Source organism: Engystomops pustulosus, chromosome 6, assembly GCF_040894005.1.
Source record: "Engystomops pustulosus chromosome 6, aEngPut4.maternal, whole genome shotgun sequence".
Taxonomy (NCBI): Eukaryota; Metazoa; Chordata; class Amphibia; order Anura; family Leptodactylidae; genus Engystomops; species Engystomops pustulosus.
Window position 1 is genome coordinate 8,844,910 of NC_092416.1, and position 11,960 is coordinate 8,856,869.

Consider the following 11,960-nt stretch of genomic DNA (forward strand, 5'->3'; position numbering starts at 1 on the left):
AGTACCCCTGAGGGGGGGGGGGGCTGAAAAGTGTTTTTTAACATAAAAATAACATTCATGTCACTTCCATTTCCCAAGAGATGATATAAAAATGAATGCACATATAAAATCATCAATGTTAGACATGGCTGCGTCCCAAAGGTCCTGATCTATCACCATATAAACCAGTTATTTCTGGCGGTGAAACTCATAATGGAAAATATGTCTAAAATACCATTTTTTTTAACCCTTTGCAACACAGAAAAAATGTAATAAAAAGCGATTAAAAGGTCGCCCAGTCACCATAGTGACAGCAAGGACAATATCCGCTCGTCCAGCAACAAAGGACACCTAACACAATACGCCAAAGTATGGAAAAGTTATTGGCATCACAATAGGGTAAAATTGGGAAAATATTTTTGCACAAAAATTCAGTTTTTAATTTTTTTAAAAACTATTAAAATAATAATGAAACCTTTATAAATTTGGTATATCCATGATTGTGCCGACCCACTGAATAAAGTAAAGGTGTCATTTAGAGCATATAGTGAAAGCTATAAAAAAAAAAAGTTGCCACAACAAAATGGCGCAAATGGCGCATTTTTACTAAAATGTCATCACATTTGAATTTTTTTTCCATCTTTCCAGTACAGGGCAGGGGAAATGTAATGCGGTCACTTGGAAGTACAAACCATCACAGCGCTCTGCAAAGAGAAAAATAAAAAAAGGAAGGGAGTGGAAAATGGAAACGAAAATGTCCGGGTCCTTAAAGGGTTAAAGGGGTTTGCCCACGAAAGAAAGCTCTAAAATATTAAACCCCTGGTGATGTTTACACAATAAAGATCACTTTTAGCCCCTGACTTTACAAATTTTTTTTTTGGTGATTGCAACTTCTGAACATTCTAATAGTATCTGACGCATAGAAAAAGAGAGATGAGATAGATCAGAGATGGATATAAGACACAATGACACATTCATCTCCGCTACCTCATCTAATTAATGAAACACAGGATCAGCCCTGCTTATCTATCCATACAGTAAGTCTCTGCATGCCGCTGCTTGTTGTCAGGAAGTGCCTGTGTCTGAACTGGTCTTGAAATGCAGGGGGAGGGGCAGGAGGCAGAGAGCACTGCAGTGTGCAGACAGGAGAAGCTATTCAGGAGAAGAATCCGACCATAGTCAGAACATTTACAGTCATATCCAGGAACAACCAAAATTATGTACAGCAGGACTGACAGGTTGGACTTATATCTGTGAAATGCTGATGTTAAATGAGAATTTGTAATTTTGTTATTGTGAGTACATATAAGAATCGTGTCTTCATTGGAGGAATACCCCTTTAGTATAAGAATAACCTGGATCCTCCTTTTCCTGAGATGGATCTCGATTTATGTTTATCTGTTCAAAAAGAAAAAAACCTCCTGTGCCCGGTGTAAATGTAAAATATGTAGAAAAATTACATAGAAATTGTAAGGATAAATACATTGAAAGCTGCTTTATTGGCAGTTACTGTATATTATATGTGTTGCTGATCTATGTATATAAATCCCATAGTAACATAAATACATAAAGAAAGTAACAGAAACGTAACAGCTGCAGCTTCCTGTATCCAGGGACAGATAACACAATGTGATGCAATCACTGCAACCCTTGTCAAAGACGGCCAGGGCCTTGTGTGCCGTGCTCTTATATACAGGATAGGAGTAGTAGTACTGTGCTGTGCTCTTATATACAGGATAGGAGTAGTAGTACTGTGCTGTGCACATATATACAGGATAGGAGTAGTAGTACTGTGCTGTGTCCATATATACAGGATAGGAGTAGTAGTACTGTACTGTGCCTATATATACAGGATAGGAGTAGTAGTACTGTGCTATGCCCATATATACAGGATAGGAGTAGTAGTACTGTGCTGTGCCCATATATACAGGATAGGAGTAGTAGTACTGTGCTGTACCCATATATACAGGATAGAAGTAGTAGTACTGTGCTGTACCCATATATACAGGATAGGAGTAGTAGTACTGTGCTGTGCTCTTATATACAGGATAGGAGTAGTAGTACTGTGCTGTGCTCTTATATACAGGATAGGAGTAGTAGTACTGTGCTGTGCACATATATACAGGATAGGAGTAGTAGTACTGTGCTGTGCTCTTATATACAGGATAGGAGTAGTAGTACTGTGCTGTGCTCATATATACAGGATAGGAGTAGTAGTACTGTGCTGTGCACATATATACAGGATAGGAGTAGTAGTACTATGCTGTGCTCATATATACAGGATAGGAGTAGTAGTACTGTGCTGTGCACATATATACAGGATAGGAGTAGTCGTACTGTGCTGTGCCCTTATATACAGGATAGGAGTTGTAGTACTGTGCTGTGCTCATATAAACATGATAGGAGTAGTAGTACTGTGCTGTGCCCATATATACAGGATAGGAGTTGTAGTACTGTGCTGTGTCCATATCTACAGGATAGGAGTAGTAGTACTGTGCTGTGCCTACATATACAGGATAGGAGTAGTAGTACTGTGCTGTGCCCAAATACACAGGATAGGAGTAGTAGTACTGTGCTGTGCCCATATATACAGGATAGGAGTAGTAGTACTGTGCTGTACCCATATATACAGGATAGAAGTAGTAGTACTGTGCTGTACCCATATATACAGGATAGGAGTAGTAGTACTGTGCTGTGCTCTTATATACAGGATAGGAGTTGTAGTATTGTGTTGTGCCCATGTATAAAGGATAGGAGTAGTAGTACTGTGCTGTGCTCTTATATACAGGATAGGAGTTGCAGTATTGTGCTGTGCCCATATATACAGGATAGGAGTAGTAGTACTGTGCGGTGCTCTTATATACAGGATAGGAGTTGAAGTATTGTGTTGTGCCCATATATACAGGATAGGAGTAGTAGTACTGTGCTGTACCCATATATACAGGATAGGAGTAGTAGTACTGTGCTGTACCCATATATACAGGATAGGAGTAGTAGTACTGTGCTGTGCCCATATATATAGGATAGAAGTAGTAGTACTGTGCTGTACCCATATATACAGGATAGGAGTAGTAGTACTTTGCTGTGTCCATATATACAGGATAGGAGTAGTAGTACTGTGCTGTGCCCATATATGCAGGATAGGAGTAGTAGTACTGTGCTGTGCCCATATATATGTAGGATAGGTGTAGTAGTACTGTGCTGTACCCATATATGCAGGATAGGAGTAGTAGTACTGTGCTGTGCCCATATATACAGGATAGGGGTAGTAGTACTGTGCTGTGTCCATATATACAGGATAGGAGTAGTAGTACTGTGCTGTGCCCATATATATAGGATAGGAGTAGTAGTACTGTGCTGTACCCATATATACAGGATAGGAGTAGTAGTACTGTGCTGTGCCCATATATACAGGATAGGAGTTGTAGTATTGTGTTGTGCCCATATATACAGGATAGGAGTAGTAGTACTGTGCTGTGCCCATATATACAGGATAGGAGTAATAGTACTGTGCTGTGCCCATATATACAGGATAGGAGTAATAGTACTGTGCTGTGCTCTTATATACAGGATAGGAGTTGTAGTACTGTGCTGTGCCCATATATACAGGATAGGAGTAATAGTATTGTGTTGTGCTCTTATATACAGGATAGGAGTTGTAGTACTGTGCTGTGCCCATATATACAGGATAGGAGTAATAGTACTGTGCTGTGCCCATATATACAGGATAGGAGTAATAGTACTGTGCTGTACCCATATATACAGGATAGGAGTAATAGTACTGTGCTGTGCCCATATATACAGGATAGGAGTAATAGTACTGTGCTGTGCTCTTATATACAGGATAGGAGTTGTAGCACTATACTGTTTCCGTTATTGAGAACAGGACCCCCATTTTTGTGATTCTTAGAAAAAAAAGCAGAACATATCACATTGGCACAGCCAGAACTTTAATAGATGAGCCAATGGAGGCAGCACCGGAGAATCTGCGGCCACGGGACATTGCAGCCTTCAGTCGGGCTCAACCAGAGCAGACAACAGTACAGTTCTTCCATTAGTACAGTTCTTCCATTAGGACCCATTAGGACACCCACCAATTAGATTAATTGGAGATACAACGCCTTTTAGGTAGATTGCAACTCTTCTTGCATTAGGTACATATGTATAAATGTCACTCTATGACTCACAGAACTTCTTACTTGGAATTAATCTTCATCTGTAAAGGTGTTGAAAGCTGTCTCGTAAGAGGTGGAAAATCTTTCCTTAAAATCCCGACCAATACAATGTAAAGAATGGGATTCACAAAGCTATTGGCCTTCATCAGGCAGAGCATTATTTCCTTTATGGCGCGATTCACATGTGAAGTCTTTTGGAACCCAAAATGTCGCAAAAGGAAGAAGCAGAGAAAGAAGGAGATAATGGGGCAGATTTACTTACCCGGTCCATTCGCGATCCAGCAGCGCGTTCTGTGTGGAGGATTCGGGTCTTCCGGCGATTCACTAAGGCAGTTCCTCCGACGTCCACTAGGTGTCGCTGTTGCACTGAAGTCCATCAGAGTTCACTGGAGTTCACCATCCGTTGCTGGGTGCAGGTAAGTGCGTGTCAAGCGACACTTTTTCTTTTTTAAATACGGCAGTTTTTCCGAATCCGTCAGGTTTTCTTACAGCCACGCCCCCCGATTCCATCGCGTGCATTCCGGCACCGATGTGCCACAATCCGATCGCGTGCACCAAAAACCTGGGGCAATTCAGGGAAAATTGCCGCAAAACGGTAATATTCGGGTAACACGTCGGGAAAACGTGATTCGGGCCCTTAGTAAATGACCCCCCATGATGCAAACGAAAATTTTATATGACCTTGAAGATAAGTTGATGGGTTTTCTCTTGACCTGCACAATGATGGTCGTGTAACACAGGACGATGATGGTGAACGGCACAAACAAGCAAATTATCCTCACAGTCAACTGACACTTGACCTTTTTTATCATGGCTGTTACCACAAGATTCCTTATCCAGATCACGTAGTGTGCCCTGGAAGGAGAATTATGGAATATTGAAGACAAAAGAGATGATGATCCAGATAAGCCGGACTGTATTCTTGGCAAGTCTTACACCACACTGGGAAGTAGACACAAACACAACGGTCTATGCTGATGACCATGAACTGAAGGACACTGACACCGAGGTTAAGACACAGAGGAAGCTGCACGTGATCTTCCCGAATGGCCAATGATTACCGAGAGCTAAGTAGGTGATTTATAGAGGAAGAAAAAAAGCAAACAAGAAATCAGCGATGGCCAAATTGAGAATCCACATTGACCGTCTTCTCCATCTCGAAGGAGCAGAACCAAATTACGAGACTATTTCCAGTGACTCCCAACACACAAACCCTCACATGGACAACCAGGCTGTACATCTCTAGGGCCGTGTAACTTCTTGTAACTTAAAATTATCATCAAGAACTTGACCATGGTAGGTGTCATTCAGCAAAGTGACGTTATCATCGTAGATATCCGTTGTCAAGGTAGATATCAGATTGTGATTAGATTCTTCATGATCGAAACATCAAACGTCATCTACTGGAGGATTTAGTATTTTTTGATCTGGTAAGGAAAAAAGGGAATCAATCATCAGTTTATTTTCTGATATCTATATGGAGATCACAAAATGTTGACAGTTCCCTGCTGGTTCAGTGTCTGATGTTGGATCACAATGTAAACCTGGAGAAGTATAACCGTGTAATGTCAACAAAGTTGACTTTGTTTAAGTCATAAAAATGTGGCATGTAAATAATTTTTAATTCACACCCTTTTTCCTGCAAAGCCACACCCACTTTCAAGGGCCGTAAAAAGAAATAAGTAATAGTAATAATAATAATCACTTACTGGTCACACCCCTTTCCCTGCAAAGCCACACCCACTTTCAAGGGCCGTAAAAACAAATAAATAATAGTAATAATAATAATCACTTACTGGTCACACCCCTTTTCCTGCAAAGCCACACCCACTTTCAAGGGCCTTAAAAAGAAAAAAGTAATAGTAATAATAATAATCAGTTACTGGTCACACCCCTTTTCCTGCAAAGCCACACCCACTTTCAAGGGCTGTAAAAAGAAATAAATAATAGTAATAATAATAATCACTTACTGGTCACACCCCTTTTCCTGCAAAGCCACACCCATTTTCAAAGGCCGTAAAAAGAAATAAATAATAGTAATAATAATAATCACTTACTGGTCACACCCCTTTTCCTGCAAAGCCACACCCACTTTCAAGGGCCGTAAAAAGAAAGAAATAATAGTAATAGTAATAATCACTTACTGGTCACACCCCTTTTCCTGCAAAGCCACACCCCCTTTCAAGGGCCGTAAAAAGAAATAAATAATAGTAATAATAATAATCACTTACTTCTGAAATCTCCCTACCAGGCCATCGTTGTTGTGAATGTTTTCCTGTTCTGCACTAAATATTATTTTACGTATGTTCTTGTGCCCTTCTGTATCTTGATGTAGGAGCCATCAGATCTCTCACTACTCAGAAATTCAGATGTTTGGATGATATTCATTGTGTATAACAGAAGTTTCCTGCCACAGGAAATTCCCTTTGTATCTGATCAGTGGGTTTTGATAAGTAACTTCTACAATATACAGAGCAGGGAGCAGCTCCATACCTTGCATAGTGGCCATGATTGTTTTTAGACCTTTTAGGCGTAAATTAAAAAAAAGTGCAAATTTTTGATATCTCATATCATTGTCTTTCTTACGCATGGTTGGGACTGCCATGTTTTTTTTTGGATTTTGGATCCGTACTGATACATACGGCGTTTGGTCTTTAGCAAATTTGCAACTTTTTAAAACAAAAGGCGCAAAAAGTCTTCCAAAGTCGTAATCAGCTCTACGCTAATTTCAGCCATAGTTTTGTGCAAAACCTTGCGGCTTTTTTTTGCGACTTTTTTTAGAAAGTTTGCAATTTCACATCAGGATTTAGGTTATAATATCGCAGAGAACGAGACGCACTATGAAGGGAGACTGTCTTAGGCGCAAAAAGTCGTAAATGAGCACAAGCAGAATGAAAAGTCTAAAAAAAAAACCAAGTAAATTGTTTGATACGTGTGACCCAATGAATTAGAAATGGATTCAGTGTCTTCCTGCATAATAAGCTGGATGACAATGGGGCACAGTTACTTACCCGGTCCATTCGCGTTCCAGCGGCAGCTTCTCTGACGAGCGTTCGGGTCTTCCGGCGATTCATGAAGGTCCTGCGCCCGATGTCCACTAGGTGTCGCTGCTGCGCCGAGGTCCGCCGAGTTTCGTCGGAGTTCACTGAGCTCTTCCTGGTGCATGTAAGTATGGCGCGTGCGACCAATTTTTTTTTTTTAATGCGGCGGTTTTTCCGAATCCGTCGGGTTTTCGTTCGGCCACGCCCCCCGATTTCCGTCGCCTGCATGCCAGCGCCAATGCGCCACAATCCGATCGCGTGCGGCAAAATCCCGGGGCAATACAGGGAAAATCGGCGCAAATCGGAAATATTCGGGTAACACGTCAGGAAAACGCGAATCGGGCCCTTAGTAAATGACCCCCATTGTATTGCTTCATTACTTTCCAGCAGGAGGAGACACACTGGTAAATTGTTTCAGATTAAATCAAATCAAAAGACGAGGGGGCACTGTCTCCGTCTGGAGAAAACAAGGTTTAATCACCAGAGGCGACAGGGCTTTTTTACTATGAGAACTGTCAATATGTGGAATAGCCTGCCTCAGGCGCTGGTCACAGCAGGGACAGCAGAGAGCTTCAAGAAGCGTCTAGATGCCTTTTTACACCTAAATAACATTGACGGTTATGTTATATAGAATTGTTTCCCCTAAATCTCTTCCTCATCCAATCCCTTCCCTTCCTCGGTTGAACTTGATGGACAAGTGTCTTTTTTCAACCGTATAAACTATGACACTATGACACCTGTAGTTTTGATGACAGTAGTAGTATACTCAACCCACCAGCATCAACCTGATGACAAATCCCTAATATCTGCTTGTAAGACCAAGTGGTTCTTCTGATGTTGGTCTAAACCCCGGTAGACCCTTTCGACATGAAAATCAAGGCCCCTATTGTTATTTACCAGACTGATTTCCTTTGTTCGCTACCAAGCAGTTACTCTTATACATAATACTAAAAGAGGCATGTCAAGAGCGAGCCACAGGTTCATCTTATTTCTTATGTGTATATTCTGAGCACCTTTTTATTGAACCTTAGGAGGAGAGCAAATCACTCTTGAAACACAACGCTCCATTTTATGCCAATAAAGTTACATAAAGGAAGTAAGACGTGGCAAATTTAGACTCGATCGTCTGATTCCGGATCAGATTTATCAAAGTGTCTCACACTGGATAATAAGTCTCTCTCATTTTCTAGTCTAACATTACAACTCCTGTTTTTTTGGTCGAATTTAGTCCGGAACAATCAGACAACATATTGTCTTCCAGGAGCAGAGTGAGCCAGAACATCTCCATTATCATCTCCTAATCTAATCGCCCCCTGAGTCACAGGGTAATGTTCCACACAGAACAGAGAGATGAGATTATGAATCTGTAAATGAAATTATAATTCGACTTCTACAACACAAGGACATGACAATTAGTTCTGTAGTAAGGAAGGACGCCGGGGGACAGACGGAGGGGAGATATCGCAGAAACAAACCGACCCACAAATAAAGGTGCGGTAGGTTTGACTGATGATATTCACTTATCTCGATAGCCGAGAGATTATATATAGAACCTAGTGAATAGTTTGTATCATTTATGTTTTGCTGACACTTTGTTACTATTAATGAACTGGAGTGGATTTACACATTATTCAACCCTTGGAGATCTAGAGATCGGAAGGACCACCCCCCACCACCACCACCATCACCACCACCACCATCACCAATGGGGCAGCCAATTCTCCCACAACAGTAATTCAAAGAAAGTGAATGGATTTCATGCTAATTTCCACCTACATTACAGGGACAGACCTGATTAATCTCTACCAGTATGTTGTCAACCATCTCAATATGGTGGTGGGACCATCCAAACTATCACATTTGAATTAAGATTTACATTGGATGTATAAAAGGCAAGGTGGTGAAGATCTCAACACTGAAGTCAAGATCTCCCAAACTTAGAATGCCCCCTGCTCTGTGATTGATGGTCCTGCACCCAAGGATATAAGTACCCAGCAGCAGAGGGTTACTTTCTCCGGTGGGGAGAGCTTGACTTTAATGATAAACTCACTTCAAAGTTGAGTTTCTGGGTGATTTTTTCATGCTATACAATACTGGCAGTGGTTAACAGGATCAATTACTGCTGACAGGTTTCCTTTAAATTGTCCTATACTACAGACTCCCCATTTGGAGTGAATGTGTTCTTTGGGTACCACTTTACATAGGAATACAGAAAGGCTAAATTCAACCATTGTTAAAATTTTGACCTAAACAAACCTTTACCTTGGGGTATGTAAGCTGGAGGTGGTCTTGTTAAGGCAGATAAATGCACAATTTTTTACACTAATCAAATGACCCCATTTGGCGCACCAGAACGCTCGGCACTTGGTAACAATCATGATAATGCATGCACCTTGCGTGGGTAACCCTCCTCCCCCCACCCACCCTCCCTCGCTCCCAAGAGCAGGAGACATCGCATGCGCACTGTATTTTAATTTCATACAGCCACAATACAAAGTGGATGGCCCTGTGAAATTAAGATACAGTGCGCATGCGCTAGTGCTTTCCGAGAGCTCGGTGACGTCACCGTCTCTCGGGAGCGAGGAAGGGGGGAGCAGTTTCAGCCACGCAAGGCGCATGCATTATCATGATCGCGTCCTGGTGCGCCGAATGGGGTCATTTGGTAAGTGTAAAAATAGATTTTTTTTGGCGAAACTGCGCATTTATCTGCCTTAACAAGACCAACTCCAGCATCAGCTTACATACCCCAAGGTAAAGGTATGTTTAGGTCAAAACGACCGTTTAGAAGTGGTAGGTTTCCTTTAAGAAAACTTGATGAGGAAGGTGCCAAGAACTTAGTCTGATCTGGGGTATTTATATATCAGAAAAGTCCTTCAACCAGAATTACAAAAAATCTGTAACTCCTTACAAAAGCTCTTACTGTCGTCTTCTGGGTAACATCTTCCCGGTGTCCCTTGTTGGCCAACTATTGTATTCTTCATTTGGGACAAGTAACATTTCAATAACATTGAACTTTGGGGACAAAAGTTTTGGGGATTAAATTGTTAATGTTATTTTTTTACTCTTTCTTCTTCTTTATCATCAGCAACCATCATCATCATCAACATCATCGGTGAAAGTGTTGAAACGTCATGGAGTATTATAACATAAGCTGGAATTACACGGACTACTACTTTGATGGTGATTATTTTCACATTGGGTCAACCTCCTTCTCCACCATCTATTCTTCCATAAAGATTTTCTCCATTGCCTGCAACAGTATCACCATTCTCTTAGGATTAGCCGGCAATGGTCTCGTCATCTGGATTTCTGGATTTAAGATGAAGAGCATCAGTGCTGTTTGGTTCCTCAACCTGGCCATTGCTGATTTTATCACTTCGGTATTTCTTATTTTCCGCATCATGCAAATGTTTTTAGCCTTCCCTTCGAAATATTATTCCAACCTTTGTAATATCAGTATAACATCACTTTTTACAAACATGGTGACAAGCGTCCACTTCCTGATCCTCATAAGTCTTGACCGTTGTGTATCGATCATGTGGCCATTCTGGTCCAAGATACACAGAACCAAAAAATTGGCCTGGACCCTCTCAGCAGTCATGTGGACGGTGAATATCATCTTCTTCTGCTTCCAGTTTGCTATTGCAGATTTAGATTTTTTAACCTTTTCTGAATGTTCTTTGATTCATTACACACCGTACAGAATAATCCGGTACAAAGCATCGGAAAACGTAATGCTCATCATGCTGAACATCTGCTTATTCACCGTCCCATTCCTCACTATTTTCATTTCCTATGGATTTATCCTACTAAAGCTGAGGACCCTTAGGAGACGTCGGTCAGCTCGACCTTTCGTGACCATAGCGGCCATATTGACAAGTTTCTTTGTTTGCTGGTTTCCATATCAAACTTGGTCACTGGTCTCCCTGAGATACAATGAATGGAGAATTGACCTTATCATAAATGAAATCGCCACCATTTTGGCGTATTTCAACTGTGCCATCAACCCCATACTCTACGTCCTCCTGAGCAGAGGTTTCAAAAATAACTTTGTTAAATCCATTCCGCAGAAGGTAGAGATTATCCTTAGTGATCCTGATGACTTGGATGATAGGAACGATGAAAACAACATAAATCAAAGAACTAATGCCTTGGATACAGAGGTCTAGAACGCACAACCCAATAAAACTTCTGAACATCTCCGATGCGGGAGACATTTCCTTACACTTTTGACCCCTCTTTAATTATTGGTTCTTGCCAAACAACTATTCTGTGCTACCTTTGAATCCAATGTATGAATATGTCTTCATCTCGACTCGGCCACACATTGACTGTTTCCTGGGATGTAGGAAGTTCTCATACATGCAATGTACATTTTTGGAAAATAAAATACAAAAATTGACCATTTAAAGACAAGAGACCCTGAGCTAAATATACAATGGGAACAATGATCTCGTAAATCTATAAGAACTATAGGGATCATCTTGTAGGGTGTGTTTGACAAGATTTGGATTATTTTAATAAAAATATTGTTGATATCTTTAAAATGGTCATATGTTGGGTTATCTACATCTAAGCTGTTGGCAACGGAATTGAACAGTCAACTTTTAGAGTTGTCAAAATAATCAAACCCGGTTGTCATATGTTGTGTCTGTAACTCAAAATTACTTCTGTGGGAGTCACAAATCAGCTCAATTTTGTTAGTTTCTGGTACTCCCCCCAATTTTTAAAAAGATTGCATTTACACAACCTCCTTTGCAGTGCT

At 40.9% G+C, this 11,960-nt stretch overlaps 1 protein-coding gene across 1 annotated transcript; it reads left to right on the plus strand.

Annotated features, from left to right (window-relative positions):
* The first annotated feature begins 10,291 nt into the window (after positions 1 to 10,291).
* On the plus strand, positions 10,292 to 11,682 carry LOC140065345 (N-formyl peptide receptor 3-like). Its single transcript, XM_072112935.1, has one exon. It carries the CDS (start codon positions 10,327 to 10,329, stop codon positions 11,362 to 11,364), a length of 1,038 nt encoding a protein of 345 aa, XP_071969036.1. The 5' UTR covers positions 10,292 to 10,326; the 3' UTR covers positions 11,365 to 11,682.
* The last annotated feature ends 278 nt before the right edge of the window (positions 11,683 to 11,960 follow it).

Bases quoted from the DNA above. Each gene is read 5' to 3' on its own strand.
- LOC140065345 (XM_072112935.1), top strand. From the start codon at position 10,327: ATGGAGTATTATAACATAAGCTGGAATTACACGGACTACTACTTTGAT.